Below are 18,640 nucleotides of genomic sequence, written 5' to 3' on the forward strand. Positions count from 1 at the left end.
TTTTACAATAATAGATTCAAATAATAGGACTAGGTGGTTCCATAGACTGCTATTGAATTTTAGGCGTGTTCGGCTTAGAATTCTGGAGTTGTTTTTGGATTTTATCTGGTTCTGACTTCCGGTTTCGAAAGATGCAGGTCAATGAGTTCAATTGATCTGCATCTTCAAATAGAAGTGCCATAGACGTGACAATACAAAAAGAGAACAGAATGTTCAAAACAGGTATACAATCTATTAAAGTTTGCAGATCTTATTAATTTATGGCCTGTTTGTGACTTTACCGGTTAAAAGACGCCAGAATGTAACTCACACAGATAACTAAGAGATGGCTGAACCGATTCCCCCCGTTATAAAAAAAATAAGTGAAGCAATCTTAATTGTTTTGTTTGGTTGGATGCTGCACATGCACTAATGAAGCGTGTATAAAGCGTCTTCTGAAAAATAAAACAAGTGATTTTTAGAGCTGACCTCCTTAATTAAAAATTTTGAAAATGTTTTTCGCGTTCATTCAAAAATGAACGTGTCTGTTCCAATGCTCATATCATAAGTCGAACTACCAAGTATTCTTACAGATTACTTGAGTTATAATTACCGGATTGTAATTAGCACCAACATCTTGAAATATATCAGCAAAATTGGTATGAAATATATCAGCAAAATTTATATGAAAAATGTGCAATACCTTTGTTATGGCAGCGTGAAATTTCGAAATCGTAAATACGTTTCCACATTCGTTTCACGTTGGTTTTTGGCATTAAAAATGTCTTACTCTTCGTTATACGAGGCTGGGTGTCAATTTCAAAAACGCAAAACTAACCGCGTAACCTTTTTCTGTGATAATTTTGAACGCTTATAATTCAGTCATTTGTTGATGGATTTAACAACCAATCGATTCGGAAACATTCAACTCATGAGGTAACGTCGTTTAAATATTTCATTTCCATACCATTGAAAAATTGGTTTGAATGGAGTTGTGTTTTCACGAGCCAATCACAGTGCGTCAATGATGCCATCCTCTCGTCCGATTTGCGAAGTATGAACTATCGCACATTTCTGCATTACTTTACCCCTGGCTGTGAGCGAGCATTTCTCGTAGGCCGGTGCAGGTGTTTGAGTACTGAGTGGATGAAAGTCACATCCATTCGCTCGCTGGATGCGCTTTTGCATGTGTGCGATGTGTTTAGTATAGTACAGTACTATTTTATTTTGATTCTCCGGTAACTAGCAGGCCAATTTAGAACTATCGACAATAGATTGTTCGGAATCAAGTTGTCAATTTTATCATTCACAACAAATCTAAGCGCTTAAAGTAGAATAAATTTGTAATTTGTCACAGTTTAGTGCATCCACCATCATCTATATTTTTGTAGGGGCTGGGGTCCACTAGAAGATTGAAAGTACTTATTATCTTTCTGCGGACTGTACCAGTCTAGATGCCGTGTGGAATCCGGCGGAAAAAGAATTTAACCAAGAATAGTGGGTTCCTGCTTCCATGTCGTAAAAGGCAACAATTACAGGAGTTTCTTTTTCCCTTCAGTTATCAGCTTTTTTCAACGTTTCATATCTGATTACCAGATCGGCTGAAAACTACGTATCGTTTCTATGAGAGGGCGCCACTAGAATTAAATCCATACCATTTTCAGTTAGTACCAACCTTCAAAAGATACGTGTATAAATTTGACAGCTGTCTGATTATTAGTTTGTGAGATATTGCATTTTGAGTGAAGCTACTTTTGTTATTGTGAAAAAAAATGGAAAAAAAAGGAATTTCGTGTGTTGATGAAACACTACTTTTTGATGAAAAAAAGTGCCGCCGATACCAAAAAATGGCTTGATGAGTGTTATCCAGACTCTGCACCTGGCGAAGCAACAATTTGTAAGTGGTTTGCAAACTTTCATACTGGTCATATGAGCACCGAAGACGATGAACGCAGTGGACGTCCAAAAGAGGCTGTTACCGATGAAAACGTGAAAAAAATCCACAAAATGATTTTCAATGACCGTAAAGTGAAGTTGATCGAGATAGCTGACACCCTAAAGATATCAAAGGAACGTGTTGGACATATTATTCACGAATATTTGGATATGAGAAAGCTTTGTGCGAAATGGGTGCCGCGTGAGCTCACAATCGATCAAAAACAACAACGAATTGATGATTCTGAGCAGTGTTTGGAGCTGTTATATCGAAATAAAACCGATTTTTTTCGTCGATATATAACAATGGACGAAACATGGCTCCATCACTTCACAACGGAGTCCAATCGACAGTCAGCTGAGTGGACTGCACGCGATGAACCGAACCCAAAGCGTGGAAAGACTCAACAATCGGCCGGTAAGGTTATGGCGTCTGAATTTTGGGATTCGCATGGTATAATTTTCATCGACTACCTTGAAAAGGGAAAAACCATCAACAGTGACTATTATACAGCGTTATTAGAGTGTTTGAAGGACGAAATTAAAAAAAAAACGGCCTCATTTGAAGAAGAAAAAAGTTTTGTTTCATCAAGACAATGCACCGTGTCGATGAAAACCATGCTGAAATTGAACGAATTGGGCTTCGAATTGCTCCCTCATCCACCGTATTCTCCAGATTTGGCCCCCAGTGACTTTTTCCTGTTCTCAGACCTCAAGAGAATGCTCGCTGGTAAAAAATTTAGAAGCAATGAAGAGGTAATCGCTGAAACTGAGGCCTATTTTGAGGCAAAGGACAAATCGTACTACAAAAATGGTATCGAAAAGTTGGAAGATCGCTATAATCGCTGTATCGCCTCTGATGGCAATTATGTTGAATAATAGAAACGAATTTTGGCAAAAAAATGAGTGTTTCTATTAAACGATACGAACTTTTCAGCCGAACTGTTACCAGAAGATTGAAGGATGATTTGCCAGTCAAAGGTAGGATTATCTAGATATTCCCTGTACAATTTCAGTTGATCCCGATCAGTAACGGAGTAGTAACCAGGGGTGGTCGCTCAAGCTCAACCTTGAACCCGAAGCCCATCCATTCTAGTATACATCAGAATGGAATTCACTAAACTTTCTCAGAAACAGCTGAACGACTTTCACTGACTTATATTCGGATGAAGGGGATATGGGACTGACCTGACTCCGGTTATAGAACTACAGGGTGAATTTGAAATTTCAATTCTTCATTCAGAGCGACGATACAGAAAAACGTAATATATCATTTAAATGTGATTCGGAACAATTTCTTTTTGTAGTTTATACTGCTTGATTGCCAAACGAAGTGACTTCGTCTATATCTATACCCAGTTCCTGGTGCTGGAAGTACCGGAAATAGTAATCAAAAATTCCAAAAAGATACTTAATTTTCTCAAAAATGGCCAAACCCACTTTCATAAACTTAAGCCATTTTTTATTAGCGACATTTAAACAAACTGGTCATTCGAGTCTATCATAGATTACCTTTGAATTTTATCTGGTTCTGACATCCGGTTCCAGAATTACTGGGTAAAGTGTGTGAGTAATTTCAATTCGACATTTGGAGCGATGATTAACACTCAAACGCTCGGGTAGGGGTTTTCATCGAATTTATTTTCTCAAAAAATCATAACTATTTATACCGTTGACCAATTTTCATGCGTCCAGTGTCAAAAAAACCAGATTTTCTTCTAGTCCATGCTGACTCATACGGAACCGCAGCGGTCCAAAAACACCGGAGTTATTCCAGATCGCGTTGGGGTATGTCTGTTCTGCCGTTAGAAGTTTTTGATACATAAAATTTTATATAAGTTTGAGATTAATACGGAAATTGTATAAAATGTGAAGGACTTACTAGAGCTCATAAAATGCAATGTTCAATTCCGGTAAATCCGGATTGTGGTTCCATAGAATTGTGCTTGAAATCTGACATTGCGTTTCATCTCAGGACTTTTCAAGTTGTTAAAAGACTTTCAAAACAAATTTGGGAACTCCAGTTTAGTTGGTTTGCATATTTTCGAGATTTTGATGTAAATTCAAAGTACTTTCCACTTAGAGCTGTTTGATCAACTACTTTTTGTCACCTTCATAACATACTTCTAACGGCAGAACAGACATACCCCAACGCAATCTGGAATAACTCCGGTGTTTTTGGACCGCTGCGGTTCCGTATGAGTCAGCTTGGACTAGAAGAAAATCTGTTTTTTGACACTGAACGTATCGAAATTGATCAACGGTATAAAGAGTTGATTTTTTGAAAAAATGAATTCGTTGAAAATCCCTACCCGAGCGTTTGAGTGTTAATTTCGCTTAGATCTGTTTCTTTTTGTAGGTTATGTCATGTCCAAATAAATCGACATGATTGCACCACTAGGTGGATTAAAACAGGGGTCTTAAAGTATTTCGAATATTAACCTGAGATTCTACTAAATTAATCCGAATTAAATCAGATTAGAGTGTTAAGCATTAGTGACTGTCAGTGAAACATTCAGATACGTGTTAGCATATTGCTTACAAACGAGATTCAGGTCTTTTCTGTTTAAGAACAAGTGCAAAACTGTTCAAATTAAGAACATCGGGTAGTTAGGGCTGATCAACGTGAAAGAGCATTTCTCTCCTACTGCGATAAAGATAAATTGCTTAATTTACTACCAATTATGTATTACTAAAACATACACACCTTCGAATTTTTCGTACGCAGAAAAGTTCAATTTCTCCGGAACAAATGTTGGACGGGAGATTCTGCTGACGGGAGTACTTTCGCTGACTTTTCCGGTTGACAGTGAAACTACCTTGCGAAGAACATTGCCCTCGCCTATTGGCAGTTTTGGGGTTGCCCATTGTTGATCGTTAGAACTTGTCCGCGCTGGATCTAAAGATTGAGGCAACGGCACTGAAATTATGTAAATTTCAACCGAAGGTTTACCAAGGGTCACACCTTGTGCAACTTACATGGAGTGGCGTATAGCGAGCTGGGCGTCTTGATCTCGGCGAGCTCTACTTTCTTAACACGTGAGATATTGAATAAGCATTTTTCTTTGACTTCGTCCGTTGGCGTCGCGCGATCATCGGCATTTTGGATGTGGACTGTGGCGCTAGGAGTAGTGGTGTTACGAATATTGAATGCCATTTCCACACTTTCGTTGTCTTGCGGAATCGCTGGAATTACATTTTCTTCTTCAAACGCACACTGACCATCTAAACTGATGCTGTTCACATTTTCCACACTACACCGTTCAAGCCATTGATCACTGCTGCTTTTGACATTGACACTGGACACATTAGAAACCGTTAATTTTTCTCTCCACTCGTCGCACTTTAATTGATTTGAATCCAAATCAATCGGGTCGATTTTATGAACACTTAGTTGCTGAAGTTTTAGTGCCGTTACAGTTTGGTCCTTTTTGACTGGAGTCCGATCTTCGTCCTCTTGCGTTTCAAGTAGATCCTCTTCGGAGTAGTAGGCCTGGTTGATCTCTGTTGCGAAAGCACCCAGCGGTGTAGATGGATCGGTAAAAATTGAGTCCGAGCTGGATGAGGTGGTGTGCTCAAGCAAGTGGATGACTTTATTGCTACGATCTGCATTTTAAGTACAAGAGAAAAGGTAAGATATTGTGATTAGAATAAGAGTACGAAGACAAATTTGTTGTAGTAATTATACGACATTTTAGCATGGTTTGTTGAAAACATTGTGATCATGGGAATATCATCGTATCAAGAAATGGTACAATGCTACCATTCAGTTTATTTATTTATTTGGAGTAAGGAAAAACCCACTAGAGTTAGTTTATGTTATACTTAATCTCGAAAAGGCATAAAACCTCCTCATCTTTTGCATCAACAGATGATTGTCCAAATGATACATTTTCCTTAAATCTAGTACTACAGAAAATAAAACTAATTAAGCAGTAACCCGAGGAACGATTTCTTGATAACATTACGCTCGAAATGAAAGTCGAAACTATTGAAACAGTTGTTACATCCATAATTGGTTCTAGCATAGGGAATCCGAAGAAACAAAATAGGTTCGAGGAATACGGCATCGAATACCCAATTTTAACAGCTCCGGAGTAATTCCGGAACTTCAGGAATAGGTAATCGGAAACCAATGAATTCAACAGAGCTTCAGTCAATCGCCTATCGTCAAGACCTACAAATCGAAGCAATCGACTCTCTAGTTGATATTTCTAGCCGACTCAAACCTTCGGAAACCGTAGTCGGATTTTAACAAAATTCAATAGCAGTTATTGTACTAACCCATATTTCACCTTTCATTTAAGGGGGAAAGGGCCCAATAGGTTATTGGTTATCTATTATTTTTCTCCGAATTGCAGGAGTTGCTCCTTTTCTACTTTCATTTATCAGAACACTATCACTTCGAAAGAATTTTTTTATCTATTCCCTCGAGTAATTAAGAACAATCTAATCAAAATTGTTTTCCAACTTTTATGTCGATTTTCGTTCGGGAATACAATCCATACGCGTTTCTCAACGCTTTCGCTATTCTCATGTGGTTATTCGATAGCAGAGCTTTTATTGAAATTGTTCCGCCTTTTTGTTACTAGTTTTTTTTTATTTTTTTTTCTTATTTCACACGCTATTTTTACTAACTTAATTTAAGAATTCAGTTTTCTAATGCATATTGTTAGTCTTTGGTGGTGAGCTTAGTTTGTTCGCGTTCCTTTTTCGAATACGACTATTCGTCAGCAAGAAAATTGTTCCACTAATCTAATTGGCCTTCACATAAAATGACTCCATATTTAACTCTCAGTATCCGGCTGTCAAGAGATTGAGGAAAAAACTATAGGTTTGAAAACTAACAACTCGTTACAAATTTAACAATGCATGTCGGCTATTATGAATCGCACGGCTATTGTGAAAAAGATGTCATTTCCAAATGTCATTGATATCATGTTTCGAGGTAGGATTGGGAATTCGGTTGGTTTTAAATTGATTGACAACCGTCCTCAGAATTTAAACTGTACATGGTTCATTCCATTTTTAAATATTGCATTATTTAAATATTGCGGGGTTACGCGTCGTTGTGAATCGGTAATTTGCCAATTGATTCGTATTATTTACTCATTTTAAGACCGGTTACAAATTAGCGTTAAGGTTACGAACATCGCGTGTAGGTTTTCAAACAATAAAATCAATTTATCTACCAAGATAAATCCTGATCGTTTCCTCGGCCCACTAATACCACTCCATCCTGTGTGGCGATGCAGAGAATTCTTTGATCAATAGTAGTAGCAAGTGTTGAAGTAACATTCCTTGATCACTTCATGCTCTAAGTCGGGTAATGTTGCACGCACTATGAGCATGATTTACTTCTCTCTAGTATCATGCATTTGATTCAATATGCAATTGCAACTGATTTCTGATCAATCATTAGAAACTCATGGGCGGTTAACTAACCTGAGCTATCTCATTGCACGGCTGGTGCTACGATCCTACTGACCAGCGCCCGAGGCACCAACCCGCACGCATTCTCTTACCTTAGGTTTATTTCGAAAATTTGTTTTCACACGTTAGCACTATTTTCGAATACTAAGTCACATGTGAAAACCGAAAGTTCAAATTAAAAACAAATACTGTAGTAGTCGAAATAAATCTTCCGTGACGTGACGTTTTACTATGCCCCCTCCCCCACTTGTCACAATATTTGAAACCCCCTTCCCCCATTAAAACGTGACGTTATTTGTGCATGACGCCTTACCGCAGGTGCAACGATTGATCTTAAAGTTTGTAATACTAAAATAGAACTGATAAATTCATGAAACTGGAGGCAATTGCACAACTTTGTACTGCCATTTTTTGAAAAGGCAACGTTTTAAGTTTAAATTTCTACGAATCAGATCTGACCGGTAGGAATTCAACGAATGTCACAATTGGGTATCGTTCATAATCGGGCGCACATTTTCCTGCATAAACCACATTAAAATTCAGCAAAAACACTAAAACTCGGTTATGCTACACTGCTCTTACTTTATGCACCATTACTTCTCGGCCGTTCGAAACGACTGGACGGAAGGATTGAAAATAAAAAAAAATAACTGCATTGGCGACCTATTGTAAGCAACCGTGAATTTTATAGCCAGTCAATCACACGAAACTGATAACAAATTTGAATATTGAAAATAGATGCACAATCGAAAGCAAACCATCTAACCAAAACTACTATCAAGACCCGTACAAACCATGAGCTCGATGTGTAAAATCGTGTAGGTTGCTGACGATGAAGTGCTAAGAGGGTGGTATGAAACGATCAAGGTTGATACGGCATTAAAGCAATTTCGTGCTACAATTTGATTTCCTCTCACTCTTTCACAACGTCGAGCCGTGTGTTGTAACCGTTAACTGTGCCATAGGATAAATTATGGAGTAAGCGATGGAATGGGGCTTTTTTAGAATTAGGTTAAGTATATTTACAATTGCATGTAAAATGCCCGAACATGGAGGAACAATCACACAAAAAGACTTGATCATCTGAATAAACAAAGTTTGAACTACTTACCTTTACCTTGCTCTACCGATCCATGAACTGTGGTAACGTTTTCACTCAGTAATTGGGCCCGTTTCCAGGAGTCCGTGGTAACTACGATCGATCCAGATGAGGGATCGCAGTTGTAGACATTCGTTGTACCTTCACCCAGAACCAGTTTGCTACTGAGGCTGTTTGGGTTCGGCTTTGTTGCCATAGTAGCGGATAAAACCGGCAATTTGTTGCCTACTATTTCCTGAGGCGTTTGTGTTGGTGGTGTTTTGGTGCAGTTGTTTGCTTGTGCTAGTGGTACTGATTGATTGCCACTGGTCGCGATGCTGCCGGTGCCGTTGAAGAAGGTCAGCGACTCGTTTGTGCCGTCTTCAGTGGGATGTGACTGTGCTTTGTTGTTAATGTCTGTACATATTTGTGTCGTCATCGTTGCTGAATTACTGGCTTCTGGCGGGGGTGCGACGGTTGCGTCTCGGGCCATAGCTATGCCAGTCGCACTATCGGTGTCTAGCGGTGCCGCGATAGGGCCACTATCTTTGATATTCTGCGCTTCATGTGCTCCTGTTCGGTGAAAAAACAACGTGGAAAAAAGAGTGAAGATGATCGTGTAGGGGAAAAGAAATGGTAGAAAAGTTAAGTTTTATGGGTGCATGTCATGTTTGATGATGTTTCTTTCTATGCTTTATCATGAATACATTTTCGATGCTTATGTTGTTTGAGCCTTTTTAAGTCAACAATGCTTGCGTTTGTTATCGTATTATCTTAAAGAGAAGTTTCACAATCGATTTTTATACACGGAACGACCGAAATTAGTTCTGTGCCTAATTCGTATTACTGTTTTTGAATTAGTTGATTTTAACAACAAAATTTCCAAAATAACTATGAAATTAGTTAAAATTGAAAATTTACTTTGCTGGAAAAAACTATTATTTTTAGAGAATGAGTTTAGTTGGCGAATCAGAAAATTTGTTTCTATTTTCTATCACCATCATTACTGAAGGACAGCACAAAGAACACAACAATGAAATTGGTTTAATCAACAAGTTTATTAGCCAAAAACCCATGAGAAGTGTCAAATCAAAACAATTCATTAAAAAGCTAAAAAGGACAGTCTTGTTGAAACTGCTTGGAAATTGTTTTGATGTTTTTCGCATGTGTTACGATATATCCATATATAAATTTCTGATTCGATTTGTAAAAATGACGTAAACTCTTAGTGGAAAGTGTATTTATTCAGAATTTGTGCGCATTTGAAGCGATTGTGCGAAATAATGTTTTTACGCGAAACAGTGAAGTGAGTTTCGAATGTTGCACTCTAATTGTATATGTCAAATGATGTTTTTTGTATCTTCCAACCTTCCGGGCTACGCCGTCCGGTGTATTACTTGTATTCGGTTTTTGTTTTCCGAGTACTCAAAGTTTTCAGTGAGAGAGTCGATTTCGCGAAGTCGAATGAAGAAGGCAGCGATTTAGAAGAAAAATTTTTAAAAAAAAGTTTATGTTTCGCTTATGTCTTTTTCTCCAATACAACATCGTATTTTCAGTTCGTGCTGGCATCTCATCAGACACAGTCGACAATTGCTTACGGTCGAGACGATAGAAACAAAGACAATACAGTGTAGTGAACAATAGATTGTACGAAATGGGCAAATACGATTTAACAAAGCCTGAAACTTGGCCTACAAGGCCAAATTCAATTTTTATTGATTTCAAGCGCTGCAAAGTTAGACCAGCAGCAACCGAAATTGAAATCTTGCTTAAGGAACGAATGCATCTAAACGTTACTGATGTAAGTGAGATTCAATTCAACAAGGCGTCTAACTGTGTGTACATTATGTTCAAACGTGAAAAAGATGCAATTGCATTTGCTTCGGTTAATAACGGGGTGCACAGTATTGATCATGACAATGTTAAATATAAAATCCCTGTGTACATGGTGGATAATGCCATAGAAGTACGCGTGCATGACCTTCCCCCGCAGACCAGCGAGGGGTATGTTCGGGAATGTATGTCGCAGTACGGTGAAGTTCTTTCCATCGAAAGGGAAGTATGGCGGAATTTTTTTCCGGGTATCCGGAATGACGTGCGAGTAGTACGTATGCAACTACGTAAAGCAATTCCATCTTACATCATTTGTGATCAAGACGGGATACATCCGTGTAAAACGCTGATTACGTATGAAAATCAACTGGTTACATGTCAGTTTTGTGAACAACCTGCACACTACGGCAAACCTTGCACTGGAACTGCAAAAAGGACATCTTTAAACAAAAAAAAGGACAACCGCCCAACAACGGAAACTAGTGAGCGCAGTACTCCTGTTGTACCATCAAACCCACCAACAACTGCAATTAATGCACAACAAGGCGCGTCTACAGCAACTAACAACCAACCCAAGAATGCGAATTACAAGGAAAACGAAGAAAAAACGGAAACCAACAACGATACCACCGATGCGGCAATGGAGGACGAGACGAGCCACGAACAAAGTGCCCCTCACTCATCGCAAGATAAAAATGGAAGCTCCTCTCCCCCTAGAAAAAGGGTGACAACGAGATCCAACGGTAAAAAAATTATTTTATCTAATAAAAATATGGCTCATTCGGCCACGTAAAGCTTGTACGCAATTGGCCTGAATAAAAAATTTTTTATAAAAAAAAAAAACATCGTATTTATACCTGCCAATATAGAAAAGATTACCGCGACTGAAATATTTTTCGGCAGTAGTGTGCCATCTAGTGACTAGTAGTCATTACGGTGTTAACGTTTTTTTCGGTGACAGTGCGCCACATAGCTGCAAATTGCCGAAGCCAATTCAACCATTTATGTTGGCTGAAAACAACGTTTTATTTCTCTAATTCAACTAAAAAATTAGTTGAATGGAAGTAAAGTGTGCCTTAGCTAAGAAATAACAGCACGTTGAATTGGAGAATTCAACTAAAAAAATAGCCATTTCAACAAATATTTTATTATTATTAAGGGAATCAGAAATAAAAAATCTAAATCAGCAAAAGTAAGATTTTTTTTGTTATCTCAAAAAATAACTAACTAAAATCAGAAAATTAACTAATTTTTTCGCCAAAATGCTGATTTCGGTCTTTCCGTGTATGCTTTTATAACTAACATTTTGACCATATTATTTTAGAAAGTTTCACAATTCATTTTTCCAAGTGCACAGGAGCATAAAAAAGTAATATAAACTCACTTGATAAGTTGTACTATACTAATCGTACAATTTAGCAAGTGATAAGTGAATCACGATTTGCCAAATATTAAAATCCACTTGAAAAAGATGAGTTTAACAGAAGTAGGACGAAAACAAAATACATCGGTGGTGGTTAGCTTACTTCGTCCGCGTCCCTTATCGTCATTTTGTTTTCAAGTAGCGATTTGTCAGCAATGCTATCGCTTTCTATCAGTTCATTACTCATTACAAACTTAAATTGTTTTGTAATGTTGTCATTAACTGCATTTTTTATGTCGTATGTACGCAAAAGCGATGACATTGTAAGAGAACACGTATCCAACGGGTGACACCAATCGAGTCTACACATTGTCTTACTAAACAGGCTGTTTTGATACTTCGGTCTCCCCTAAACCGTTAAAATATACTACATTTTACGCGCGTAAATTAAATAAAACATTGCGCATTTTCATTTTTACCTTTTTTATATATATATAAAACCTTTTTTTATATATTAGAAAAATTTTCCGAGGCCCGGAGGGCCGAATGTCATATACCAATCGATTCAGCTCGACAAACTGAGCAAATGTCCGCGCGCGCGTGTGTGTGTGTGTGTGTGTGTGTGTCTGTATGTCTGTTGTGAACTAAGAGGTCGAGATCTCAGGGATGGCTGGACCGATTTTGATCAAACTAGTCGCAAATGAAAGGTCTCCCGTCACCCAGAACGCTATTGAATGGTTTTGAGATCGGATGTTTACTTTTTGAGTTATACGAAGTATTATGTCAAAATTTTCAGACTTAGATTCCGCACGGTAATACCTATCCAACAAGCCATAGATTGTTTAAATCTATCCATTTTTAACGGAGATATCGAAATTTTTGTGTAAGCGACTTTTTCCCCTATTCCAGCAGTAGAAGTTATGAGCGCTGTCTGGCAAAGAAATGCTTGGGAGCAACATAAAACACAATTTTTTATTACATACATTTGTTTCTAAGTACCCAAAAGACTGTGTACAGCATAATATTTTGCCACGGACCGATTTTACAACGAATCGTTTTTGGCAACATAATCGTTCGAATATGACATATGAAAACCAGATGATGGCAGAATTTTCGAGTTTAAAGCAATTCCATAATTATATTGATTTAAACTACTCACAGCAATAAATGCTGGAAGAACATAACACCCATATACCATTCGAATCAGTTCGTCGAGATCAGCAAATGCGTGTGTGACAAATAATTTCACTCAATTTTTTCGGAGATGACTAAACCGTTTTCTACAAACTCAGATTCATACGAAAAGTCGTATACTCCTGTGTAACTCATTTTTCTCGTAGATGACTGAACCGATCTAAGATTCAAATGAAATCTAAGAATCATCTAAGATTCAAATGAAAAATTTTAAGATTCTATAAAACATCTTGTTTTTCAGTCAGATCCAACTTCCGGTTTCGGAGATACAGGGTAATTAGTATAAAAATGTCTATTTCATATAAATTAATCAGGTTTATCGAGTTAGCAGATTTGGATAGTCGATAACCAAATAAACTTTCACTTTCATTTTTGGTTGTGTTCAGTTTCCGTTTCGGAAGGCAACCAAAAATTTTATTGGCACTACGATTCCTCAAAGATGTCTACATTGATTTTCAAACATTTTGAAACAAATGTAAACTATACAGCTACTCAGGTGAATTTATCTGACATCGGCCATACCGATTTTAGAATTCCATTTCTCAAAGCTCAGTCGTTTTCTCAAAAAAGCCTAATCGAAACAAAAGTTAAAATTAAAATAAATCCAATTTTATCCAATTCTGACTTCCGATTCTCGAATTGTAGGATGATGAATTTTTAAAATTCAAAGCGATATAGAAGATGACAATCCCGAAAAGCTTCAAAGTTGGACTCAAAAATATTGCAATTTATTCGTCATATGGTCATACGAATCGGTTTGGGTTATGCTGGTTCCTGAATATCGGCTCTGCAAGTACCTTAAAGTACCGTAACTCTAAAGTGGAACTTACTTCGACACAGGCCCGTACCCAGGATTTCGTTTCGGGATTTAAGGTACTAGCAATTTAAGTAAATATGTAATCACATATTTCGGATTCGACAATGAGAGATTAAAGCAAGAAGTTCTATGGAAAGCTGAGTGATGAGTATTCAAACCTTCAATTCCAATGGTGTGTTCTTATAAGCCACGATGTAAAAAGGAACAAATATTTCGAAACTATTCAGTAAGCTCTTCTAGTTTGCAAAATTTGTGGATTATTTGTCAAACAGATGGTCAAACCGATTTTATCAAATTTATATTCAAATGAAGTGCCTTATAATAACACATGATCCGATTTAATTTCATCTAGTCAACTTCCGTGTCTGGATCAGAGATCCCAGACCCGCAGATTTATAAAATAAGCTGTAGACATGTTTCAGTTGCCGACTTTTTTGTAGACTTTTGAAAATCACGTTTTTAGTAGACGTTTGTAAAAATTTACCGATTTTTGAAATTGCCGCGGTCTTTTTTTTTTGTTCGCTATACCAATTCCATGCTCCATTCTTTGAAAAAAACTTGGAGTTCGCAGACTTTTTTCGAATTAAATTTTTTGAATATATTTGAAACTTTAAGGGGAAGATGCCAGACCCGCAGATTTGAAATTTTACAGGATGATGAGTATAAAAATTTAAATTCGTCATTGGGAGTGATTTCAAATTTTCTTAGTAGCATTCAAAAACTCAAAAACGGAACTCACATAAATTTTTCAGAGCTCACACCGATTTTAAATCGCTCCAATAATGCACACATATTTATATTTTCGAAAATCCAGTAATTTTCTGTTTTCTGGCGTAAAACCATGGATCTAGACTTCGTCACCAGTAACTAACCGACACCATCATCATCAGCATAGGCGAACATGCTTCCGAAGTGTGCTCGCGTTCATCTTTTTAATCCTGAGTATGCAAGTGCAACAACCAGCGGCAGGCCTTTTCTTTCATTCGCAAAATTTAGCTAAAACTATGATATGTTTATTATTTTTACGTTTCGTCTTTGACACATCAGTGCATGATATGTTTGCTCAGCACTAATCTTCATGGCACTTCCTGATCATCCAGTTACTTTAATTCTTACATTGATTGTAATCACTGTGAAACCCGACTTTTAAGCCTCGAAAATAAATTCGATTGCAAAAAGAAGCGGGTTATTTAAAACTGGTTGGTACAATCTTCTAATTAGCACATCTTGTTAGTTGATGGCCAAAAACTCTTTTCTGTTCCTGATTCCGGAAATAGTGGTTAAAAATCCCAAAATGGAAATTACTTTACTTCGATTTCGGGAGGGGCCCGGGCCCCTTGGGCCCCCCCTCTGGGTACGTGCCTGCTTCGACATATCATGGAATGTTTAATCGATTGTTACACTTTTAGATTCAAATTCGATCCGATTTGCAGTTTCGACATTACAGAATAATGAGTGATTAAAATCTCAAATTGCCACTTAAAACGACTGACATTAGAATAATGTCATGAAAACTGAAACACCGAAAAATATTCATGCAAAAAACACATGCGGATTGATAAAAAAAGGTATCATCTCACTGCTAGGTGGATTAAGCACGTTTTTCGCGTAAAAAATGATTTTTTCTCTTCCATTCAACTTTAGTATAAATGACATAAAAAATCTAATTACGTTCATACACCAAAGCCTCTAGGAACATCCGAGTATATTCTAAGACTATGATAATTTGTAAGAGATATTACATGATCCAAGAACTACTTGGAATATTGTCCTTAGAGACTACACTGTGCCACAGCAGGAACTACAATGGTTAATGTCTATTGATTGTTTGGTGTTCATTTTGTTAGAACTACACATTACTTACTTGTGTATTTATAACTGTTTCAGATACGTTCTCAGTAGTCCAACAACTTCAGTGGAAACAGGAGTTAAGAGCTGCACGAGCAATCAGCAGTTTATGAATATTTTGTCAATGCAGTTCGTGGTCATGGAGCAACATAATCTGATAAGTTCCAGGCATGTTGAGGGTTGTTACGAAAAATTTCAAAATCAAAACACGCCAATTCCGCGCGATATTGGTGCGAAGCGTTTACACCACTATTTTTATGCAGGTAATACTTACCGCAGTACTTGAAAATCCGCTTTATTATAATCTAAAAATCTGCAAAAGTTTTTCATATAAACACAATACATAAGTCCGCTTACATCACGTCACTTTGAGAAACCCCTTATGAAAACGATTTCATTTTAATTCTCCATATTTTTTATGTCCTTAGTTAATATAAACTGATGGCCATACCGAAAACTGAATATAAAAAATGTTTCGAGGATTGGATCAAGGGCTGGCATAAGTGTCTTGCAGTCGATGGGGAGTACTTTGAAGGAGACAATGTCGATTTTGATGAATAAATTCCGGGAACTTTTTGCTCAAGGTAGTAAATAAAAGTTTCCTTCATTAGGCAAAAACGACTTTCGCGAAAATTATTTAAAAAATCACGTCATTTTAAATATAACGCGTAAAAAAGCAGCGTAAATTAAATTGATGTAAATAAAGTTGATGTAAATTGAGGTTTTAGTACTGCAATCTAATGCTCTTTCTAAATAGAAACCGGTTGATCAAAAGGCTATTTATCCGAAGTAGCGGCTCTTGCGTTTTGTTATAAATACAATAACAATACACATCTTTGTGTTCGTGTGCACATACTAATGCCGTTTTCGATTGAACCAAACCCTGGTTAGTAATGAACCAAACCCCTTAAAACTAACAATTATGACAGAACTGAGTTAAATTTGTGTGATTTGAAACCAGATTCGAATTTAACCCGATTTCCTATACAAAGACTACGAATCTTCCTGATTTAGAGTCCGGTTTCAAGTTAATACTGAAATTGATTGCAAAATATAATAAATTCTCACAACTCACATGCACCGTCACTATCACACTTCAAACTGTATGCAGCTTGACTTACCCGTTTCAGTTTTGATGCATTTCTGGAAGCATTCATTTTTCGAGACGAACTCGTAGTCCCGTTTTGCGACAGCGTCTTCCACCAGCAGTGAATCAGCTGATTTGGACAGATGTTGACCTTGACTGCTGGAGGCTGCTGTCGCCGTAATGCCATCATCAATCAATATATGCGAAAATCCATCTTCGTTTTCAGCATCCACTTCCGATTTTGTGCTGCACTCAAAGGCCACCGTAGAGGTCCCGTCATGGTCCACCAGAAGTTGCTTTTTCTTTCCAAATTTCATAAAACTGCGACCTTTTACTAGATTTTGTTTGGGCAGTTTTTGGACGTTGCTGTCTTTGCCTTCGTTGGCAGCTTGTGTGTTTCCCATGGCGCTGGATTCGTTACTGAGCTACAACTTTGGCGGAGAGTAATCTTCGAAACCCGTAGTTATCGGTAGAATGAAACTTCTTCTGGATGCTATTTTTAACACTAAGTCTGCATTCATTAATGCATTTGTATGCGCTGTTTTCGTTTCCAAACCGTGGGGTTCACATAATTCCACACACTTTGCTGGAGTGAGTTGGATTGTTTCGGTGATATTTGATGTATGCTTTAACAGTCGTCACTGCGTGAGTCATCGGTTAATCTGATTGAACGTTAGAGCAGAAGATGAGAGATAAGAACGTAAAAGCACAACATACTTTTGTGTAGAAACGCATCTCAATCGATAAGGTTCTAGTGCACGACAAAATATAAACAGTGTTTTTTGACTTTTGTTCTCATTTCCGTAAATATACTAAAACGACGCCTGCGCGTTTCCTATTTCACTGCACTGCCGATTCAATGGAATTGTAAGCGCGCAATTTTCCCACCTCGATTGGTTGATTGCTTGGAGCAGAAAAGTACACATGCTTCCATTCACGTTAGCAACTGCATTATTTTTAAAAGACTGAACTCTCAGGCCACAAATCTGAAGTTACCGGTAAAATTTTCATTGATGTTGGCTCCCTCTTCACGCGTGCTGTTTAAGAGCGCACTCGACTCATGTATAATTTTTCCTTCGTCGATTTGAATGTGTGTGTATAATTTTCCAAGCACTGCTTGTGGATCGAAATTGGTATAAAGTGATCGTCTGTTTTTCATCTTTTTCCAAGGTAATTGTGTCTGTTTTGGAGAAAAATTCTCACCTCATTGTTACGTGTTGAAATTGTGAGCTATAAGCCGTTATTGATACGGTTTCATTTAGTCAGGTGCTAGTTATGTTAGTGATTCATAAAAAAAATATAAAAGAAGGTTGAACCGTTTACAATATTTCGTCGATTTGATCCACTGAATCATTTAAGACCAATCGTAATATTTGTAAATTTCTCTAAATATCTCTAAGTCCAGATAGATTTTTGATTTATCCTAAACGTAGTGGAAAACTTGCGTGCTAGGAAAACGGATTCGGTGGTCAAATCAACGTACTTAGCCAAAACTTGTCTTTGGTAACAAAAAGTATGACTACGTTTTCAGTCACCGAGAGATAAACAAAAGGCGGGTGGGTAATGTCAGAGACATAAAGTGAGGACGTGAATAGGAATGAAACTATCATGCTTTTTTCACCCTTCTGAATATCAAGAATCGTTCGTAATCGTAGCGAATTTTTAAACATTCACTGTTTTGCTTGCAGAACTGTAACGGTACACTTATCGACGACAAATATTCTCTACAACACAAACGATTTTGAACAAACGAGAGTATAATACTGTTACAATTGTTTTACAGTAGATTTACATACTCAGTGAAGAAAAACTTTGCATAGTTCTTGGGGAATATTTTTATTATTTCAACAAAGAGCCGATTCGTAAAATTTATCCGATGTTTACAACTGTCAAGTACTAGATTGTAGTTCTAGAATTCTGGATCTTTTTTATTTATTTTTTATTTTCAAGTTATTTTATTCAGGCCTATTTGCGTACAAGCTTTACGTGGCCGATTTAGCTGAGTTCTTACATAATTTTTTTGTATTGGATCTCGTTGTCATCCTTTTTCTAGGGGGAGAGGAGCTTCCATTT

At 37.3% G+C, this 18,640-nt stretch overlaps 1 protein-coding gene across 4 annotated transcripts in view; it reads right to left on the minus strand.

Annotated features, from left to right (window-relative positions):
* LOC131427189 (protein cappuccino) overlaps window positions 1–17,405 on the minus strand; it is a 35,146-nt gene extending 17,741 nt beyond the window's left edge. The window contains exons 1-5 of one of the 4 annotated variants that reach the window (XM_058590161.1): window positions 17,285–17,405; window positions 16,602–17,229; window positions 8,459–8,998; window positions 4,894–5,520; window positions 4,622–4,834 (exon numbers count right to left, since the gene is read on the minus strand). In XM_058590161.1, coding sequence (XP_058446144.1) covers window positions 4,622–4,834; window positions 4,894–5,520; window positions 8,459–8,998; window positions 16,602–16,971 — 1,750 coding nt within the window. In that variant the 5' untranslated portion in view covers window positions 16,972–17,229; window positions 17,285–17,405. Of the gene's footprint in view, window positions 1–4,621; window positions 4,835–4,893; window positions 5,521–8,458; window positions 8,999–16,601 lie in introns of all 4 variants that reach the window. The other 3 variants (XM_058590162.1, XM_058590163.1, XM_058590164.1) reach the window with 3 other exon arrangements.
* Window positions 17,406–18,640: the final 1,235 nt, after the last annotated feature.

The sequence above is a fragment of the Malaya genurostris genome, chromosome 2 (assembly GCF_030247185.1).
Source record: "Malaya genurostris strain Urasoe2022 chromosome 2, Malgen_1.1, whole genome shotgun sequence".
Taxonomy (NCBI): Eukaryota; Metazoa; Arthropoda; class Insecta; order Diptera; family Culicidae; genus Malaya; species Malaya genurostris.